Source organism: Drosophila subobscura, chromosome A, assembly GCF_008121235.1.
Source record: "Drosophila subobscura isolate 14011-0131.10 chromosome A, UCBerk_Dsub_1.0, whole genome shotgun sequence".
NCBI classification, from domain to species: domain Eukaryota; kingdom Metazoa; phylum Arthropoda; class Insecta; order Diptera; family Drosophilidae; genus Drosophila; species Drosophila subobscura.
Genome location: NC_048530.1, coordinates 12580175 through 12598962, shown reverse-complemented (window position 1 = coordinate 12598962; position 18788 = coordinate 12580175). Strand labels below are relative to the sequence as shown.

Sequence of the window (18788 nt, the reverse complement as noted above, 5' to 3'; positions counted from 1 at the left end):
CGAATGACCCACGAACGAGAAAAATACGCTAGTCTAGGGTTAATCGCAACTAATAAGCTAATGGCATCCAATGGCGGGAGAGTCAGCCTTGAGAAGAGGACTGCCTGGCACTGTGTGCTGTGTGGAGTGGCGATCGCTGTGATCGGATATCGCATGTTTTAGATTCATAAACCAGCTGCTGCTGCTGCCGGTACATAGAGACTTTGTATATACTTCAGTACGACTTCTACTACCCGACTACTTGGCATGCAAATCGAAGACATGAGATCGACACGATCGAGGGGTGTACGAACATACAAGGCAGCAAAAGCAGCAGCAGCAATGCTGCTGGATGGATGGTTATTTATGTATTGCTTTCTTGTACATATGTATGTACATATATACATATGTATGTACATGTATGTATGTATCTGGATACTCGTATTCGCATTTTGCAGGCTTGTTGCACTCTGTTCCCCCTGCTGGCCTCTTTTGCCACTGTGGTCGGATAATGTCTCTACGATGATATATGGACAGATAATCCATCATGGCCCAAGCAACGTTACCATTTTATGGGTCAATTTGCGGACGGATGGCCATTACAGGTGCGCGTGTCTGCTGCGAGAACTACAACAACCATGCAACAGGTAGCCATCTCTGGCCATTCACTCGTCCAACCCATATGGGAAAATACCGCAAAATTAGAGGAAATTAGCCCCGTAGTGGCCGCCGCTGTTGCTGCTGCTGCTGCGGTCAAATCAGCTGCGTAATTGCTGCGCTGTGGCAACCCTGGCAAGCAGGACAAATCAGCGTCAATGACTGCCGCTTCAGTGATGTCTTAGCTGAAAAGTAAAGCACTTGTTTCTGCATGGTAAAAGTCAAAGAAATTTTGCAGATCACGAAAAACAAAACATGGTAAAGCATGAAATAAAGTAATTTTTAATGGAACTGGGGCCATAAACCGTATTTTTCCGCCAAACAAGCAGCTCTCCTGCGCATCAACAGGGGAACGCCCTTTAGGACCGGCAAGCCCATAAAGCTATATATGTATGTACATATATTAATATTACTGATTGCAGTCCCAAAGGGTGGTATCACCTTGTGTTGTAGCGGCAAAATAGCTAACCGATCAGCACCGATCGTCAGCCACAAAATGGGAGGGAGCCGCAATCCCAGTTGCCGTGGAATCACAGTCGCTGCTCTCCCACTGGTGATACTGCTGCCCGCCTGCTCTCTTCCTACTATTGCTGCCTGCCGCTCTCCCACTGCTGCTGCTGCTGCTGCTGCTGCTGCTGCTGCTGCTGCTGCTGCTGCTCTCTCACAGGTGATTCTGCAACTGCTAGTGCTGCTCTCTCGCAGCTACTGCTCTCTGCGTCTGCGCCAGGTATGGACAATCTCAGCGAGCGCGCTCCCAAAGCTACACGCCAAGAGGCTAGCCAAAAGCTTACTTCACCGAAGAGCACGATGGAATACCCTCTCATATTTATACCATGGACTGCGCTACCCACCCGGCATCTCGCTCGTCTCGGTTCGGTTCGGCTCTGGCTCTGGCTCGGTCCACGGGCACCATGGATAAGTTTGCTTTGAGCGCTCGTACGTGAAAGTCCAAGTCGAAGTCGGCGCTGCGTATGCGCAAAAGACTCTCTGGAATACAATTTGAAAGCGCTGGCGTGCAACGGCTTTTTGTTTTTCCCTAATTTTTTGTACGCAATTTTTTTTTGTAATAGCTAAGCGATATTTTTTTTGTGGCTGTTGTGTAAGTGTGAAAAATAGTGAAACAATCGAGCAAAGTTCATGCAGAGCTAAGGGTTTATTGCGCCCTTTGTTTATTTGGAGAACATAGCAAAAGTCCATCAACAAGAATTTCGAACAACTATTTACAAGGCACTCAAAACGAGGGGTGACGAGGGGAGAGGAAGAGGTAAGCGAAAAAGTCATTACATTAAGGTTTTTGAGTTTCGATTTTCTTTGGAATTGCATTCGAAAATATTCGAACACAAACAGACAGACACACACACAATCAAACATACCTACAGATACCTAGATATAACCTCATTAAAGTTGTCGCTGTTGTTGTCCTCATTTATCCGGACTCTGAAGTTGAAGTTGGAGTCAGCCCCAGTCTCAGTCTCAGCCCCAGTCTCAGCCTCAGCCCCAGAGCACCACCAAACCTCAGTTCCAGCTTCAGCCCCGAACCGTCTTCGATTATTGAGCCGTTTGACTTTTTCTCAACATCGAGCCACCACCACGAACGAGCGAACCTGTTGGTCCAAGTAGCAAAAAAAAAAAGCAAAACTAAAAAAAAGAAAAAGAAAAATGATAAAATATAAAAAAACAGCAGAAAAAAAGAGACATTGCCGCGCTGCTCTGGTCAGCCTCTAGAAATATGTGACTCTCCTCTGTCTTTGAGCTCTTTTATTCATTCGTTTGCTCACTTTTTTGCGCCTGAAGAATACCCTAGAAGGAGCTCGAGGTAGCCTTGGCCTTGGGGCTCAATATGGGGAGCAATTCTTATATACACTCAAATCTCTACAATAAATAATTAATCCAATCGCGAAATCGTGAATTCCCTCGGTGCAGCATCACCCTCGGTGAACACTTGGAAATTAGTCCGAAGGAAATTTATAAATCTCTAGGCATATGTATGTATGTATGTATATACCCTCGATGGAAGAGTATTTAGCATTACTTTATTTGTTCCTTGATTTTTGTTGTTAGCCATGAACTTTCCGCTGCCTCTGGACTGGTCCTCTCAAGCCACATATCTCAAGCCTCAATTCCGTACGCTTCAGAGCAATTTTCGGTTTGGGTTTGTCCCTCCCCCGTACCGTAGCTGGAAAAATTATTATTAGACTCTCTGCCGCATCATTATTGCCGCGCTTTGAATCTAATTTCTGGCTCTGCCAACAATTTGCCACACGATTATTATTATTATTTTTTGTTTTATATTATTTTCTTTGTTTCTCCGCTCTCTGCTCCTCCGTCTCCGTCTCCGTCTCCGCCTCTGATACCGATTCCGAGTCCGAAAGGAATTGAAAGTGCGCGCGCATGCGCCGCAATTAAGGCCAAGTGCGAGCGCAAAAAAACAAAAAACAAAAGAGTACAAAAGTCATCTGAGAAGGAAAAACAAAACCAAAGTCCGAAACAAAAAAAAAGTAATCTAAAGTGGAGGCTGAAGGCTGCTGAAGTGGAGCGAGCGGATCGCTCGTCTGGGTTTGTGGATTGCGGGCAAAAATTCACTTTTTACGAGAGTACACTCTTTCTCCTGTGGGTCTGGGGGGGCAGGGCAGAAGGAGAACCCCACATCGAGTGCCCGAAAAACCTGGTGAAAATCTCCCCATACAGGTTATAAAGATTTATGATCACTTTTGATACTCCTCTCCTACTGGCAGCGCGAGTCCGAGGCTCCGCGGATCCGTGGCTCCGTGGGTCCGACGGTGTGGTGTGGCTGGCCTTTTTTATGTAGGTGAAGCTTACAAGTGAAAGAAGATAAGGTGTTCCGTATGTGGTGGCTAGTGGATAGTGGGACAGTGGTTGACTTCGACTTGACTTTGTCTTGTACTCGTACGATAGATCCAGGTCATCATCATCATCATCAGCCGAGTGTGGAGTGTAAAGTGTGTAGTGGAGTGTGGAATGATGGTGTGTGGGGCACTACTTTGTCAGCTTGGGGAATACTTGACTTCCATTCAGCAATCGTGTGGATTGCGGAGAGCGGATCAAGGAAAAGTGCCAAATGACTGATTTCGAATTAAAGAATCATTCTTTTCGACTCATCACAGATGAATATTTCCGTCATTTTGGCTTTGCAATCATCTAAGAAAATACCTGAAATAAATATTCAACGTTTTAGTGGTTCATGGAGGAAGCATTGGTGTCTGCCAATAATTATTTATTCAGACAAATAGTTAACTACTTGATATGCAAACACCGTAAATCACGTACATAAACGCTTGCTTAATTGTCGGTTCAAAGCAAAATAGTAGAAGACAAGCAAGTGAACAAGTTCAATTTAGACTTGTTTCACCTATTAATTAGCCCAATCATTTCAGTGCGGAACCTTTTCCCAGCTGAGCCCCGACGAGAAATACACATTGTGTGTGTGTATAGGTAGATCTATCCACTCAATATGTACTGAGATATGGCTTTGAAAGCATTCGTTTGTTCTGTGAGCACTCGATTAGTCATGATTAGTGGCATTTAGTTGGCCTTCGAGTGACATTCAATCAGATTAAGGCATCACTTGTTATCCTAGGGTGAACCCAAACGGTAGAAAAGAGCGCACATCCCTCGTGAATCAGCGCCAGTCCTGTGGCACTTCTCGTCGGAGCGTTCCTAAAGCCCTTTTTATTGTTTGTTAATAAATAAATATATATGTATTTACTGTTATATTCAAAACTATAAGGAATACACCTGCATAAGCGTTTAATTCTGCTTTTGTTACAAATTGCATTCCATTCATTCCTGGTCCTAGTCCTTCTCCACGAAAAATTCCATTCGTTGCCATCTTAGACTTTAGAATCTCTCTCTGCAATCTCCAACTCATTAGGCATTCCGTTTCCTTCTATTCCATTAAGTTGTTTGTCTCACCGCTTATCATTCGAGCAGTGCATTTAATTACTCCATTTGTATGTGCCGCAGTGCTCTCCCACCCCGGCAGCTATCTCGCACGAGGGTCTCGCTACAGCTTGCAAAAAAAAACAACAATTACCCAGAGACCCCAGAGATAACTCTCATTAATAGTGTTTTAAATTTTAACGGCAAATGCGATCACTCCTAAGAGGGCTGTGAAGAGGCAGCTGCTGCGGCTAAGCACAAACAATCACACCCACATTCACATTCACATTCACATTCACATCCACATCCACATCCACAATTCCAATTCAAATCCAAGACCATCAATCCATGTATCCATCCATTCATCTATATATAAAATGTATCTTTGAAGTGCCTCTGAACTGTTAATGAATGCGGGTTGTACAATAGATAATGTTTGGCTTTGTTTTTGGCTCAAAGTCAGAGCACAAAATGGATCCCAAAGAATGGTTATTTGGAGCTGTCGCTCTCGCTTCACATTCATTCATGTGCTCCATATTCGGCATAGGCCCGACAAAAATTCCATTGACCTTAAATTACAATGAATATTGGCATTGTCTCTGGGCTTTTGGCTTTTTGGTAATCGGCGTTGGCGTAATGTTTCAAAATTCTTGAACTGAATTTGTGTTAGGCAAATATTTAAGCCAACATTTTGCCTATTTACCAAGTTTGGCACACAATATAAAACTACAAAAGAGACAGAAAGAGAGAGAAAGAGAGATGTGTTTTGGGGAAGAGGCATTGCGATGTTAATGACAGTCGGAATCATGCAAATCGAGAGGTTGGTTTCGCTCAATTAAGCTATGGATCAGCGCAGGTCGAGCTCTAATATCCGGACAAGCACATCAGCAATGTTGTGCGAATTGTTGGATACCCTTCAATGAAAGCTACGAAAACATTCCCATAAATGAAAGGATTTCTCTTTTGTTTTCATACTCTCTGCTGTAAGAAAGGGTACTCTGTTGCAAACGATTGTGGCAGCAATTACAAATGCAGAGCAGGCTATTCCACATGCCACATGCAAGCTTTCACTGATCCATCGAAGCACAACGGGGGCTACGGGGCAGCTGGCCAGCCAGCCAGCCAGCCAGCCAGCCATCCCGCCACCTGCTGTAAGATCTCTGACCAAATCCTAGCCAAAAGATCAACCATTAAACGTAGGCGAACTTTCCCACGTCCGCACACATCGATGTGGGGCTAGCTACCATTCCCATAACCAAACCCATTCCCCCCATAAGTCACGCTCCACCGTTTTGTTGGAACTGACAAAATAGAATGAACTGCAGAACAAGTTCAATATTTAACTGTGGCACACAGTGCTCGTGTACTTTGGCACTTCACAGATGTTGCAACATCAGCAGAAAATTCAAAATCTGATGAAAAATATGCCATCATCCAGCCACCAGCCGCCAGCCATTGCCAGCCAGCCCCAAGGGCACAAAATATTGTGGGAATGGGAATGGGAATGGAAGGTAACCCAAAGGCAGCCTTATAAGGGAAGGAATGACCAGGCACCAGTAACAAGTAACCAGTCGTTCCCCATCCAGTCTCCAAGGAGTTCCAGTTGCAGTCGCAGGTCCCAAGTTGATTCTTGAGCAACCACCGAAAAATATTCTCATCAAAAATTGGTCTGGCCGTCAAAGGCAGTCGCTCCTCGGAGCTGTGCGACTGCACCTTTCACTCACCGGATGGGGGATTGTCTCTCCAGACATCAGACAGCTTGGAGATCGGAGTGGAGGAGTGGAGTGTTTGGTCTTCATAAATATCGAATGTGTATGACTGTCGAGTGTCGACGACTGCGCTGAACGTTGAGTGCTTGGCTGTTGAGAGTGTGGGAGCTAAACACTAATTTTAGAATCATTTTTCTCTCTAACGCAAAGTGTGACGAAATCGCAGTCAAACTCAAAGATTTCCCAAAGAAAACCATAACGAAATAGCAGTCAAAAAAGATTTCCTGCTCTTGGGCAACCCCGTCAAGGTCGAGCTCTTTCCCACCCAATCGCTGGGTCGATCCATTTGCCTAATACTTCGATATATTTCCAAAGTGGGTTTGCTCATGGGTGTTGCCTCATCTGTACCCCCACTACCCACTACCCATAAAACCATCCATAAATCCATGAATGCATGACGCTGCCAACGCCTGACGTCACAGTTGAATGCAGCGCGGCGCGCAGCTCGCGCTGTGTGACCTTTTGCAATCTCATTCCGCTTCGATCCGCTGCATGATGCAAAGCGAAAGTGAAACAAAACCAAAGCAACGAACGGAGGAAAAGGGAGTGCGAGAGAGAGAGAAAAGTGAATATGATTTCGAAAATCGAAACCTGAAATGCATTTGCGTATAAAATGAAAAACTAAAAACATTTGCTAAGCGATGAATTAAAAGAAAAAGCGAGAAAAATAAATAAAGACAAAATCATAATAATAATAGCAAAGAGAAAAGAAAAGTTTTCCAGCCTTTCGTCACGCTTATAAAATGTTGAATGGCTTTCCGTTGCTGCCGTTGAATGCGTCTCTGGCACAGAGACTGCGCAATGGCCCAAAACCCCCGAAATAAGTTCAGAGATACCCTACCATTTGGACTCTGTCTCCCTCTCCCTCTTCCTCTCCCTCTGCCTCTCTCTGTTCGATTCCGTTTGCAGCTTCGATTGCAATTATCTCTATACGCTTCGCTCCACTGTCTACTCCGTTGTCTACTTCGTAAATGAATTCAATTAAAAATGCACAATCAACAATAAATAACCGAAAGCTCAGCGCCCAAGCGCCCAAGTCGTACGCTTCGGTTCCGACATTTGAGATATTCGAGCATTCGAATGCAAACAGGCAAAAAGTTCAACAAAACAAAACAAAACAAAACAAAACTCTAAACTAAAAACCAAACAAAAATCGCAGGCAACAAATGGAATGGAATGAAATGCGCGTTGCTGCACAGTGGCCTAAGAGTTGTGCCATTTTCGAGTGGCGATATAATTTCTATAAAAAATCTCTCCAAGTTCTTGAATGCTTAAAAATATCAATTACATTTTTCATGTCACGCGGCAGATGTCATCGGTTGTTTTTTATGTTGAAATATTTTCGTAGTGCGTGATTGCCTTCACATCCAAATTTTGTGTGGGGTCAAGCGGTAGGCTTTCTGTGATAAGAAAACAGAAGTGGTTGCATTCCGATAAGAATAACAGATTTAAGAGTTGGTTCAGTTAGATAACAGCCCCCTTTCTGGGGTTATTTTTCTGGCGGCATCATTCATTTTCATCGAACTTTTGTTGTTGTGTGGGCCTTCCGTTTGTTTAACAAATATTTCCCCTCAGTTTGTTGCTCTTCTTTGGCGCTCTGTAAATCTCCCCGCTGTATATTCGGGCCTTTGGGGGCCTCCGTATCTTATCGTCCGGTGGAGACCATTCCATATATTTGTTATATGTGAATGCATTGAACCACTGTAAAGTGTGCTAGTGGCAGTCGTCGCCGGCTGACTGGCTGGCCGTCAGTACAAGTATATGCATATAAAATCTTTGCCAACTGGCGAGCGTGGGAAAAAGGCATTGGCTAATAGTCCCGCAGCCGTTCAGTTCAGTTCGGTTCGGTTCGGTTCAGTGTGGACCGGGCCCAAACGACGATGACGATATGCAACGCACACACAGATTACTCATACGCCGCGTGGCATATACTTGTTGTCTCCCGCCCGCTCTATGGCGCGCTCTTGTCGATATTCTTTAGGGTCACTCACACTCTATTGATTCTCTTTCGATGCGGATCTTGTGTTGCTATTTTGATTTCCAGACTCTCCTTCGAACCACAAAATCAGACACAGAAACAGAAACAAAAACAAAAACAAAAAGATACTTTCATTCATAGAAACTTTCAAACACACAAAACAATAAGCGTAAAAAAAAGCCAAAAAGCAACAACAGCCAAAAGCTTTGACCATCAAGAACTGGCCATAAGCCACCGAGAGAAGGAACAGGTTTCCATTCCACAAAAAAGAGGGGTTTTTCGGTCGATTTTGGCTCATAATTTGTTGTTGCTGCATACAGATACAGATTTTGCAGCTACATGTACACGAACAGATCTTTCTGCAGCTAAAAATCTAACAGTTAGCCGCTAATGTGATTTGTGTTTGCCATAAAGGGGAGTGACGCTGTGGAGTGGGGAGTGGGGAGTGGGGAGTGCCAGTGTGCCTCTGGAGGATGGGGAGTGTGTGGATGTGTGGCTTCATGAGAGAGTGTTTCGCAAGTCCGAAGTAAATAAATTACATTGGCAGTTTAACGACGCTGTCCGATGGCCGGTCGAACGGTCTGTCGATCGTCGTTTGCTCGGCTGGAAATTGTCGCCGATTGTCGGCTTTTGTTTGAGCTCTCGCATAGGGGCATGGAGCATGGAAAATGAATAGATTGCTGACCATTTAACAGGCCAATAGATACGGATACAAAGCGGACAAGCCAACCAACCATTCGATACAATGGAACCACACAACCTGCTGCTGTCTCCCGTCTCCCGACTGCTCTCTCGGATGGGCTTCAATGGTTTTGCCATGTGATTGACAGTTATCTAACCGTTTTGACTCTTAATACAAGTGTTTAACAGTTAACCGTGCTCGAACTACCTCGTACTAGCTCGCACTGGTAGTCCAGGAAACACACAAACTATATCTACGAGATACTTTTACAGACGGTTGGGGGTGAGGTATCGTATCTACTGGTAAGTGGAGCAACAGCAACAGCAACATCAATGCAACCTGTTCTTCCACTGATAAACACAATCGCTGAGTGTTCCGATTGGAAACACTCAGGAAACAGAACACACACCAGAACACCAGCCATCATTTATCTGTGACTGCAGCACTGCTGTAGCTGTTGCTGCATCTGCTCTGATTTCCTTGGGATTTTCCCCTTAACATACAAAATCTTTACAGCGAAAGGTTGCTAAATAATGCACGATATATATTACCCATCAATTAATATATACCTCTTTTTTATCCGATTTATTCGTCCCACTGTTTCCTGGACACAAAACTGGGCAGGTGGTAAATGTTTTCCCATGAAAAATGTCATAAAATGTGAGCTGCAAAATGCTTAACCCCTGACTCTTGTCCCCATTTAGCGCCCTTACCCAATCGCAGGCTTTGCAATAATAAATAAAACCCATTTGACCCCTCACACGGGTCGCGCACTTGACCTTAACCTTAATCGTTCGGCAATCTGCGATCAGGAGTTCAGTAGATCGGAGAGCATCGAAGAGCAGCGTTGAGCAGAGCTGGGGCTACAGAAAAACTAGTTGCCAGAGTAGGAAGAACCTTACAGAGTGGAGTGGAGTGGAGTGCACCGAAACGATGGTCTTAATAAACCAGCGCCAGATCTGAGACGAGTTCCAGTCCGCGAATGCCAGCACACAAGTGGATGGACAGATGGAAATAGTTGTAAAAATATGGGTCGTGCGACAAGAAATGAGAAAGTGCCAGAGAGTGCCAGAGTGCCAGCGCCAGCACCAGCGCCAGTGCCCCGTCTATGTCTATGGCAAAGCGGTATACACCGTTAAGAGCATAAGTCTTTGGGCTTGGCTTAGAAGATCGAATCGAATCTGCGGCTAATGGCAGCGGGGGGTAGCAGGCAGATGGCAGCAGCCGGCAGACCACCAAATGTGAGAGACCATCATCATCGTTCGAGCATTCGAGCATTCGAGCATTCAGGCATTCGCGATGCTAACGAAGAGCGTGCGAAAATGGAACACGATGGCAAGACCACGACCAGTCCACGCTCTGTGCAGAAAGAGATCTCCTCAGATCCGTCTAGATCCTTCTTGGCGAAGACTTAAGAACAGGTTGCTGCATAACTTGCGAATAAATGGTGCCTGCTTTTTGTTCATTTCTTCGGCTTCAAGCTCTCATTTCCCAATATGGTGTCTCGCAAGGTCATGGAACAGTTTTAGGAAAAGATAAATCTCGAAATAGGAGGTCAACCAAGGTGAATGTTAATGCCAATGGTGCTTAAGCAGAGTGAAGACTAAAGAGGGGAGACAATTCCAAAAGGGTACTTTCATCTGTAAAGCTAAACCATGCCGATGTCTCGATGCATTTCATTTAACAAGGATCATGGAGAACTCAATAGAAAGAGTTTAATTTGTGGAGTAAATGGTAACCCAAGCATATGCTCGTACTTTTAAGAGTGGTGACCCCGACACTTATTTTCTCAAGCTAATGGTGAACCCGATCAATTCTCTTTCTCTGCTTTTCCTAATGCTCCCATCGAATACTGACTCTCTCTCTCTCTCTCTTCATTTTTACAGCTCTCGATCAATCAGCATGTCCGCTGCCACACACATGGCGCTGCCTGTCCACGCAGTGGGTTGCCCGCCACCGGGCACACCACCGGTCGTGTCCATGGGGCCTGGCAAGCGGGGCCACAAGCGCAGCGTATCGCTGGAGACGAATGCCCCGCTGGCATTACGTAGCACACCCAGCCATCAGTCACCGTTGCTGCAGTTCTCCCATGGCCATGGGTTCCACACGGGCACGCTCAAGTCGCGTCAGGAGCAGAGGCGCCTCAGCCAGAAGTTTGGGAGTCACAGCAATCTGGATGGGGACGGGAACGCGGATGGTGGCCCCCACCAGATGCAGATGCGTTCCAAGTTCCAGAACATCCGGCAAATGTTTGAGCTGAGTCGAAGCTGTGTGGTCGGTGGTGGAGGAGGAGGAGGAGGAGAGGAGCAGCGGTACGCAAACGAGGAGGAGGCGCTACAGTCGCTGCCGGCAATGCTGCTGCCACATCAGCAGCAATCAGTGGCACGACGGACCACACCCATTACCGGAGGAAGTCGATTGGCCATTAACGAGCAGCAACAGCAACAGCAACAGCAGCAACAACAGCAACAGCAACCAACATCGATGGGCGAGGCCATTGAGCAGGTGAGGCTTTTTTGTGTGATATTCAGGGGCTAGGCCTTGATTGAAACTTAATTTTGATTTCTAGAGCACCAATGGAGGTGTTTCAGGTTCGGTTGGAAACTATCTGCGTCCCATTGCCTTCAAGCCAATACCATTCGAGCCGGACTATCGCATTGCATGCCACCAGCAACAGCAGTTGCAGCAGCAGCAGCACCATCTCCAGCAGCAGCAGCAGCAACAGCAGCAGCAACAGCAACAGTTGCAACAGCAGCAGCAACAGCAGCAAGTCGGACCGATCTCTGGATCAGTGGAAAGATATGGCTATGGATCCACTCCATCTTTGGCCCCACTCCCGACGACAGCCGTAACACAAAAGTTTGGCAGTAAGTAAATGCAACATCGAAGGAAGGGAAGCGAACGAATTCTTCAACGAATCCTCTTCCCTTCACAGGCACAACAGATCTGCGGCATTTGGCAGCCAGGCGGCGCAACCATCGGCTGCTGCAGCGTGGCAGCAGCACCAGCCATGAGGAATGTCTGACAGACGGAGCCAGCAGGTGAGGCATTGATTTCCCCCCCGCCGCATTGTGTGTAGATTGTAGAACCCAAAAGGGACTATCTTGTAAATTGCAGCAAAAGCAGCGGGACAATGGTGGGGAGTGATCTGACGCCCTCGCCATCGGATTCGGGCATCTCGGAACTGGAGGCAGCACTCAAGGATCGCGACTCGGAGCTGTCGTATCTGCGGCAAGCCATGGAGCACAATGAGAAAGTAATTTTCAAAGTACAAAAGGTTAAGGCCAGGGCTCCACAGAGACACACCCGACACCACTAACACGCCCCATCTTTTTCTTGTTGCTTGTTGCTAGGACAAGGAAGTCTACTGGGAGCACGAGACACAACGCCTGAGGCTCTTCTACGAGCGTGAGCAGCGCGAGTATCAGCTGAAGCTGAAGAAAATGGAACAGCTCCTGGCCCTGCAGCAGTTCCAGTTGAAGCAGCACAAGCTGCGGCAGCAGGAGCAGGTGCATAAGCTGCAACAGCAGCTGGATGCCACACGTTGCAGCAATCAGAACTTGAAGCAGTCCGAACAGCAGCTCCAATCCTCGGCCATGGGGCTGCACCAGCAGCTCGAGGACACGCGCCAGACGGTGGCCATGCTCCGCTCCCAGCTGGAGGACAGCGAGTGGAAGGTGTGCGAGCGGAATGGGGAGATAGCCTTACTCAAGACCCAGCTGAAGGAGGCGCATGTGAGTCCACACAGCAGGATGCAGACCTTACATTTGTAATTAATCCTTTCTTGTTTTTAGATCGAAATCAATGTCAAGGATCATGCAATTGTCAGCCTTAAGCACCACAACCACCACAGCAACAGCAACAGCAACAGCAGCAGCAGCAACAGCGAAATCACAAGCCAAAGTCAACCAAAGGAGGAGCAACAGCACCAACACCAGCACCAGCACCAACACCAGCTGCAGCAGCTACAGAAAATCATTGCGCTGAAGGATCAGGTGATTGGAGCACTTACCAATGAACTGGCCAAGCTTCGAAAGGAACTCTCCGATCTGGCCATTGCCCATGAGTACGGGGAGGAGCCCTGCGGCCGGTACACACGCCTCAAGCAGCAGCTGGACAATCTCAATGAGATCTGCCTGAAGACGCGCAAGTACACATCCTCTGCAGAGGCAGCAGCTCCCGTTTCCGTGCCCTTGGAGATGGCGGTGGCTCCACCGCCCCGGCTGGATGCCATCATGCAACGACTGCAGCTACAGGACCAGGGGCAGGGACAGGGACAGGGACAGGCACAGGGACAGGGACAACAGCAGACGCTGGACACCCTCATTGAAGAATCCACCACGTATGCCGAGGATATTGCCAAGCTGCGCGAGAAGCTGGACGATTTTCGCATCAATCTGGAGCTGGAGAAACGGCAGTGGTGCGCCGAAAAGGACAAGGTCTTGGGCTACCAGAAGCAGCTGCAGGCCCACTACATACACATGTACCAGAAGCTGCGCTGCCTGGACAATGCGGTGCCGGGCCCTGGAGCTATCGCTCCGGCGGAGACAGCCACCGATGTGAACTGAAGATCATTCCCCGAAAAACCGGTGGGAGTCAGCAAATGGTGCTATTCGTCATTGCACTGCAATTCGCTTGCTCCAGGAGTAACCGAACGCCAGTGATGCTTTCTAGTTCTTCCTTAAAAATATTCTAGTTTCGCTCTTGCACGCTGCGGCATCCATTGAGGCCCCTTCCGAGGGGACACTCACCTTTTTTAGATTTCTAAACGTACATACTGGGAACATTATAGATAATTAGCAGAAATATGACTTCCACGCCTCTCCGATAAATGCAATCAATTATCGCTGCAAGCCGACAGATCCGATTAACCATAAGCGAGGGTGCATAATAAAAGATTATCGATGTTGAGCCAAAATACAAGAGGGTAGAACGAATATGAGCCCTTGAGAGCCTATTCGGTCCCATCAATTATCGCCACCAGCCGATAACCTAAGCGATAAACGATACATACGGCGTTAAATAATACACGATTATCGATTTTACTCCAAAAGAAGAAGAGCATAAACGATTTTATGAATATTTAATTTTTGTTTTTATATATCTATGTATTTTTTAATTTATTAAATTGTATTTACCCAAAAATAATTAAAGCAACAAGAGATGAGAATGCTAAATAAAATGAACAACAAAAAATACACACCAACATTTGTGATTACGCATGCGCGTAGATAAAATCGTTTATATATTTTGAACATATATCTATATCGATCCAATGTTTATGTACTATATGCAATAAAAGATGCAAGGTGCATATTTTGTATGATGATTAATGAAGAATGCATTTATTTGTCTAAAGTTCAGCCCTCAGAAACGTTTGGCAATGTCTCCGCCCAGGTATTTGCTGTGTTATCACAGAACAAAACACCTCTCCCAGAGCCAATCAAATGAAAATCAGTTAAATGTTTTAAAGCTTCGTGTAGGCAATAAATAACTGCTGAAAAATCAATTCTATAACGCCTTGAGACATCCCAAATAATCCCAAACAAACAAGCCACCATTGCAGCTGTGATGGCGCCAAAAATGAATTCAAATTCAAATAAATTACCGATACAAGCATACAATGTGGCGCCCTTCATGAAAGAAAGCTCCGCAAAAGTATGTTGGTTTGGGGGTGAGTGTGGCAACACAGAATCTGTGGCAAGGAGCGCACACGGACACGGCACACGGGTTGCCAGTAACAGCAGCAGGCAGCCAGCAGCATTGCAAAAGTACTCGCACACACGGTTAAACATGGCAGGCCGCAGAGCTCTGCTGGCTAATTAGTTTCCGGCTGTGTAAAACGGTTTTAACAAATGTGCAATAAGTGTTGACACACTGGAGGACAATCTGTTGCATACCTTGAACACGAGAAATAATTGCAATTTTATCACTTAAAGTTTAACAAAACGAAACAGCGACAAACATAACAAAAACAGGTCAGCAAAAATAATTACAACAATATATTTTTCTTCACTGGGTCGTCGTAGGTATACCTGAAAATAAAGCTCTGGGCTGCTCTGGCAGGTTGCCCGGCAAGGCTGTTTGGGAAAGCTTTTCGTCCTTTTCGGCTATGGTCCTAATGCCTTTGGAGCTTTAGAGTTAACGCAAATCAATCAGCGCTAAAAAATCCATAGATTCTATATAGCTTTCCCATGTATTTATGCTTGCTTGGGTGTGGGTGTGGGTGTATGTATCCATAAGATACTGCCCCACTCGATTATCGATTTTAGTCAATTTTTTGCAACAGATTGAGAAACGCAACTTTGATACGCAATCAAACTCATATAAGTTTAAACAATCCCATTTTTGTGCAGCGGAAAATCACAGCTTATCCACGCAACAGGGGCCGTCCACCTGTTGCCACCCAATGCAACGCTGGGATCATCGGCCGAAAAGTTGGAGTTTTCAGGTGAAAAGCGTCGCGGACAAGGGTCTGGCAAGAGGAAATATTCACTATTTGCTACAGTGGTTGGGCCGCATGGATCCGGAGTATACTTGGGAGAATGCGGAGGTGCTTGAATGCCCCAATGCATTACGTAAATACGAGGATGAGATGGGATTCAATCATCCGCCGATTGTTTTAGGAAAGCGTAGTTCATCGGCATCGTCATCATCGTCATCGTCATCGTCATCTGGAGAATCAGTTTCATCTTGTGTCACGGTAAAGAAGCGCATCTCAACCACATCATCATCATCATCGTCATCGTCATCGACATCAACCTCATCCTCATCATTTGCATCGTCATCGATCTTATATCAACCGAACGAAAAGAAGCGCTTTGCTTCATTTCCATCCACATCGACGGTCTCATTCAAATCCTCGGAAGAGAGGCGCACTTCGTTGTCGGAGTCAACATGGTCTATGTTATCGTCATCGGCGTTATCGGAGCCCCCCGAACAGCTGCGCACTCAGCTTTCGTCACCGGACTCACCACAAGCACCGGAAAAGAAGCGAAGTCCGTCACCACCATGGCAGCCGCCTAAACAGAAGAAACGCACTTCATTATCGGAATCGACATGGTCAATGATTTCGTCGTCGATATCGGCAGCGGAATCATTCAAACTACCGCAGAAGAAACGCAATTCATCATTGCCATCGATATCGGGCATAACCAAACCGATGATCCCCAATCCCAATCCCAATCCCATACTCAAGCGCAAGTCCGCATCGTCACCGGTGTCTAATATCCCAGAAAAGAGTCGCAAGTCTTCAGCGTCGTCGACCTCCACATCGTATCTACTTGGAAAGAGGATCAGTAGCTCGGAGGATAATTCGATATGGGAGTCACCACTATCCCCTCCCCCGGATGACAAATCGACATGGGAGTCACCCCTGTCCCCACCACCAGAAAAGAGGCGTAAGTCATCGGAAAAGAAGCGTAAATCATCCGAAAAGAGGCGGAAGTCACATGAAAAGAAGCGCAAATTATCTAGAATGTCAATGTACTCGGATATATCTGACTCACCCGAGTCCCCACCACCGGAAAATAGTCTTAAATTATCTCGCATGTCGATGTACTCCGATATATCAGACACGCCCGCCTCTCCGCCACCGGAAAAGAGGCGCAAGTCCACTGGCATGTCAAAGGTATCGGTGAAATCGGAGCAATCGGATATATCGGCAAAGTCGGAGCAACCGCAGGTATCAACCCAATCGGAGGTAAACGAGCCATGGTATATGCGCACTCTGGATCCCAGCGCCGGGCCGAGGGGCTTCGCCCGTGGCCTGGAACCGATCAAGGTACTGGCCGCCACCGATGCTCTGGGCGACATCATGCACTTGATGCAGTGGAAGGGATGCTCCCAAATTGATCTGGTGTCACATGAGGAGACCAGCACTTTGTGTCCCCATCTGGTCATCGAGTACTACGAGCAGCTTCTGTCCTGGCACAATGTGCCAAATCTCACGGATGTCATACTCGGTGTCAGTAACTGGAAGAAAAAGGGTTACGTCAACCGATACAGAGATAGATATGGCAAAAAAGGTCCACGGCCAACCGAAATTCTGTGATTTTTCCATGATGAATCATAGGATCAAACAATAAACCAACAAGAAAATATCAAATATATATAACCAATAAATGTACACAAATACTAAATGAACGTATGTGAAAATATCTACTAGAGATGCATGCGAATTTTTTTTTTAAGCAGAAGAAAAAACGCATTCAAGGCAGAGAAACATGTGCGAAAATATTCACTATAAACGCATACAAAGTAGTAGTTTTTTTTGGAAGAATAAAATATATATTTATGTATGTGCGCAAAGGTTTGAATAAGTGGCATACAATATAAGAACCTATACTCTATATACACATTTTTTTTGTGAATTTATTCACCATAAAACTACGTACTAACACGTACGATGTACTTAGTACGATGTACCAAGAGATACAGAGAGAGAGAGTGAAAAAAATGAGAAAATATGGCTATTTTTTTGGAATATCTAAGAGATTGTATACTTACGGGGCAGTGGTTTGAATAGCAGAAGGTATAACCCCGATTATAAGTTGTTTTCCTTTTGTTTTGAAACTATTTCAAAGAAGTAATAAATGAGCTGTGGTTTAATGGACAAAAATCTATATAAAGAAAACAACTTTTTGTGAATTTTTGTTCACCAAAAATATATACTAAACAAAAAATAGTTTTTGAAAAGTGAAATACTCGTATGCATACGAGATTGATAGATGCAAATGTACCCAAAAGACTTTTTGTTATATGAAAAGATGGCAAGGTTTTTAATTTTTAAAAAATGTTTTGAAAAAGACACTCCTAAAATACGATTTTGTGTGAATTTCTACACCAAAATTCTACCAAAAAAAAAAGAATAGGGTATGCGTAGCAGCGGAATGGAATTATTATTATTGAACTTTAAAGCACACCCAAAACCCATTTCAAAAACATATGTAGTGCGTGTTCTTTAAACCGTACAGTAAACATACATATATCAATGAAATACGATACAGGAATAAATGGGAATATATCCAGTTGTTAATCTGGAAACCCACACACACACACACACACACACACACAAAGGACATGGATGTAATATTATTGCAAGGGGCGTGGGAGAAGCCACCTTGTTTAATCAGCATTAATTAACCACGTTTCAAAGTTCTGCTCTTGATGTGAATAAAAAATATATGAAAAATATAAGGCTTGCGCTTGCTGTTTTTTATACCTGGTACTCGAAGAGTAAATAGGGTATATTGTATTTGTGCAGATAACGGTTGTATGTAACGTCCTGATGAGCGCCTAGTACTCAGAGACTATAAGAGCTAGAGCCACCAAATGTTGCATCCAGACTTCTGCATGCTCACACTGTTACAAGTGTATTTCAAAAATTAGCCACGCCCCCTTCCGCCTCCGCAAAAGGACGAAAACCTCCCAAATCTACAATTTTGAAGATAGCAGAAAACTAAAAACGCCATTCCGTAGGGAATGACCATATCTATCAGATCACCGATTGGATCATTATTATAGCCACAATGAAGAAATTAATTTGCAGTAGCCAAACTCACCCCGTCCCGCAGCATTCACACTCTGCTTCGCGCTGTTTATGGCCTCTCCCCCTGACACGTCTCTGCCTCAGACTCTGCCTATGCCGCGACTCTGCAGTGTGTGTCTTTAGGGGAGGGTGGCGAGCTAAAGGAGCGTGTTGGCGTGAGCAGTGTTGTTGATGTAGATGACAGATGAAGAAATAATGTAAAATTTGACAAATAACCGCTAAGTTGCAGATGTAGTACTGAGTGCCGGGTATAAAAGTTGTGACGCGTAAGAA

The 18788-nt window shown here is 45.5% G+C and overlaps 2 protein-coding genes across 3 annotated transcripts; both read left to right on the top strand.

The window, feature by feature from the left end:
* The first annotated feature begins 1543 nt into the window (after positions 1-1543).
* LOC117903665 (leucine zipper putative tumor suppressor 2 homolog) lies at positions 1544-14135 on the top strand. Of its 2 annotated transcripts, none has more exons than XM_034815990.1 (7): positions 1544-1900; positions 10852-11470; positions 11535-11832; positions 11901-12006; positions 12083-12242; positions 12319-12699; positions 12760-14135. In XM_034815990.1, the coding sequence occupies exons 2-7, from the start codon at positions 10868-10870 to the stop codon at positions 13531-13533; spliced, it is 2322 nt and encodes a 773-aa protein (XP_034671881.1). In that variant the 5' UTR covers positions 1544-1900; positions 10852-10867; the 3' UTR covers positions 13534-14135. The 2 variants fall into 2 exon arrangements, with proteins under 2 accessions (XP_034671881.1, XP_034671882.1); XM_034815991.1 differs by having other exon boundaries at positions 1545-1900; positions 12083-12221; positions 12760-14134.
* Positions 14136-15869: 1734 nt separating this feature from the next.
* On the top strand, positions 15870-17018 carry LOC117895194 (histone-lysine N-methyltransferase 2D-like). The gene has a single exon (XM_034802679.1). It carries the CDS (start codon positions 15870-15872, stop codon positions 17016-17018), a length of 1149 nt encoding a protein of 382 aa, XP_034658570.1.
* Positions 17019-18788: the final 1770 nt, after the last annotated feature.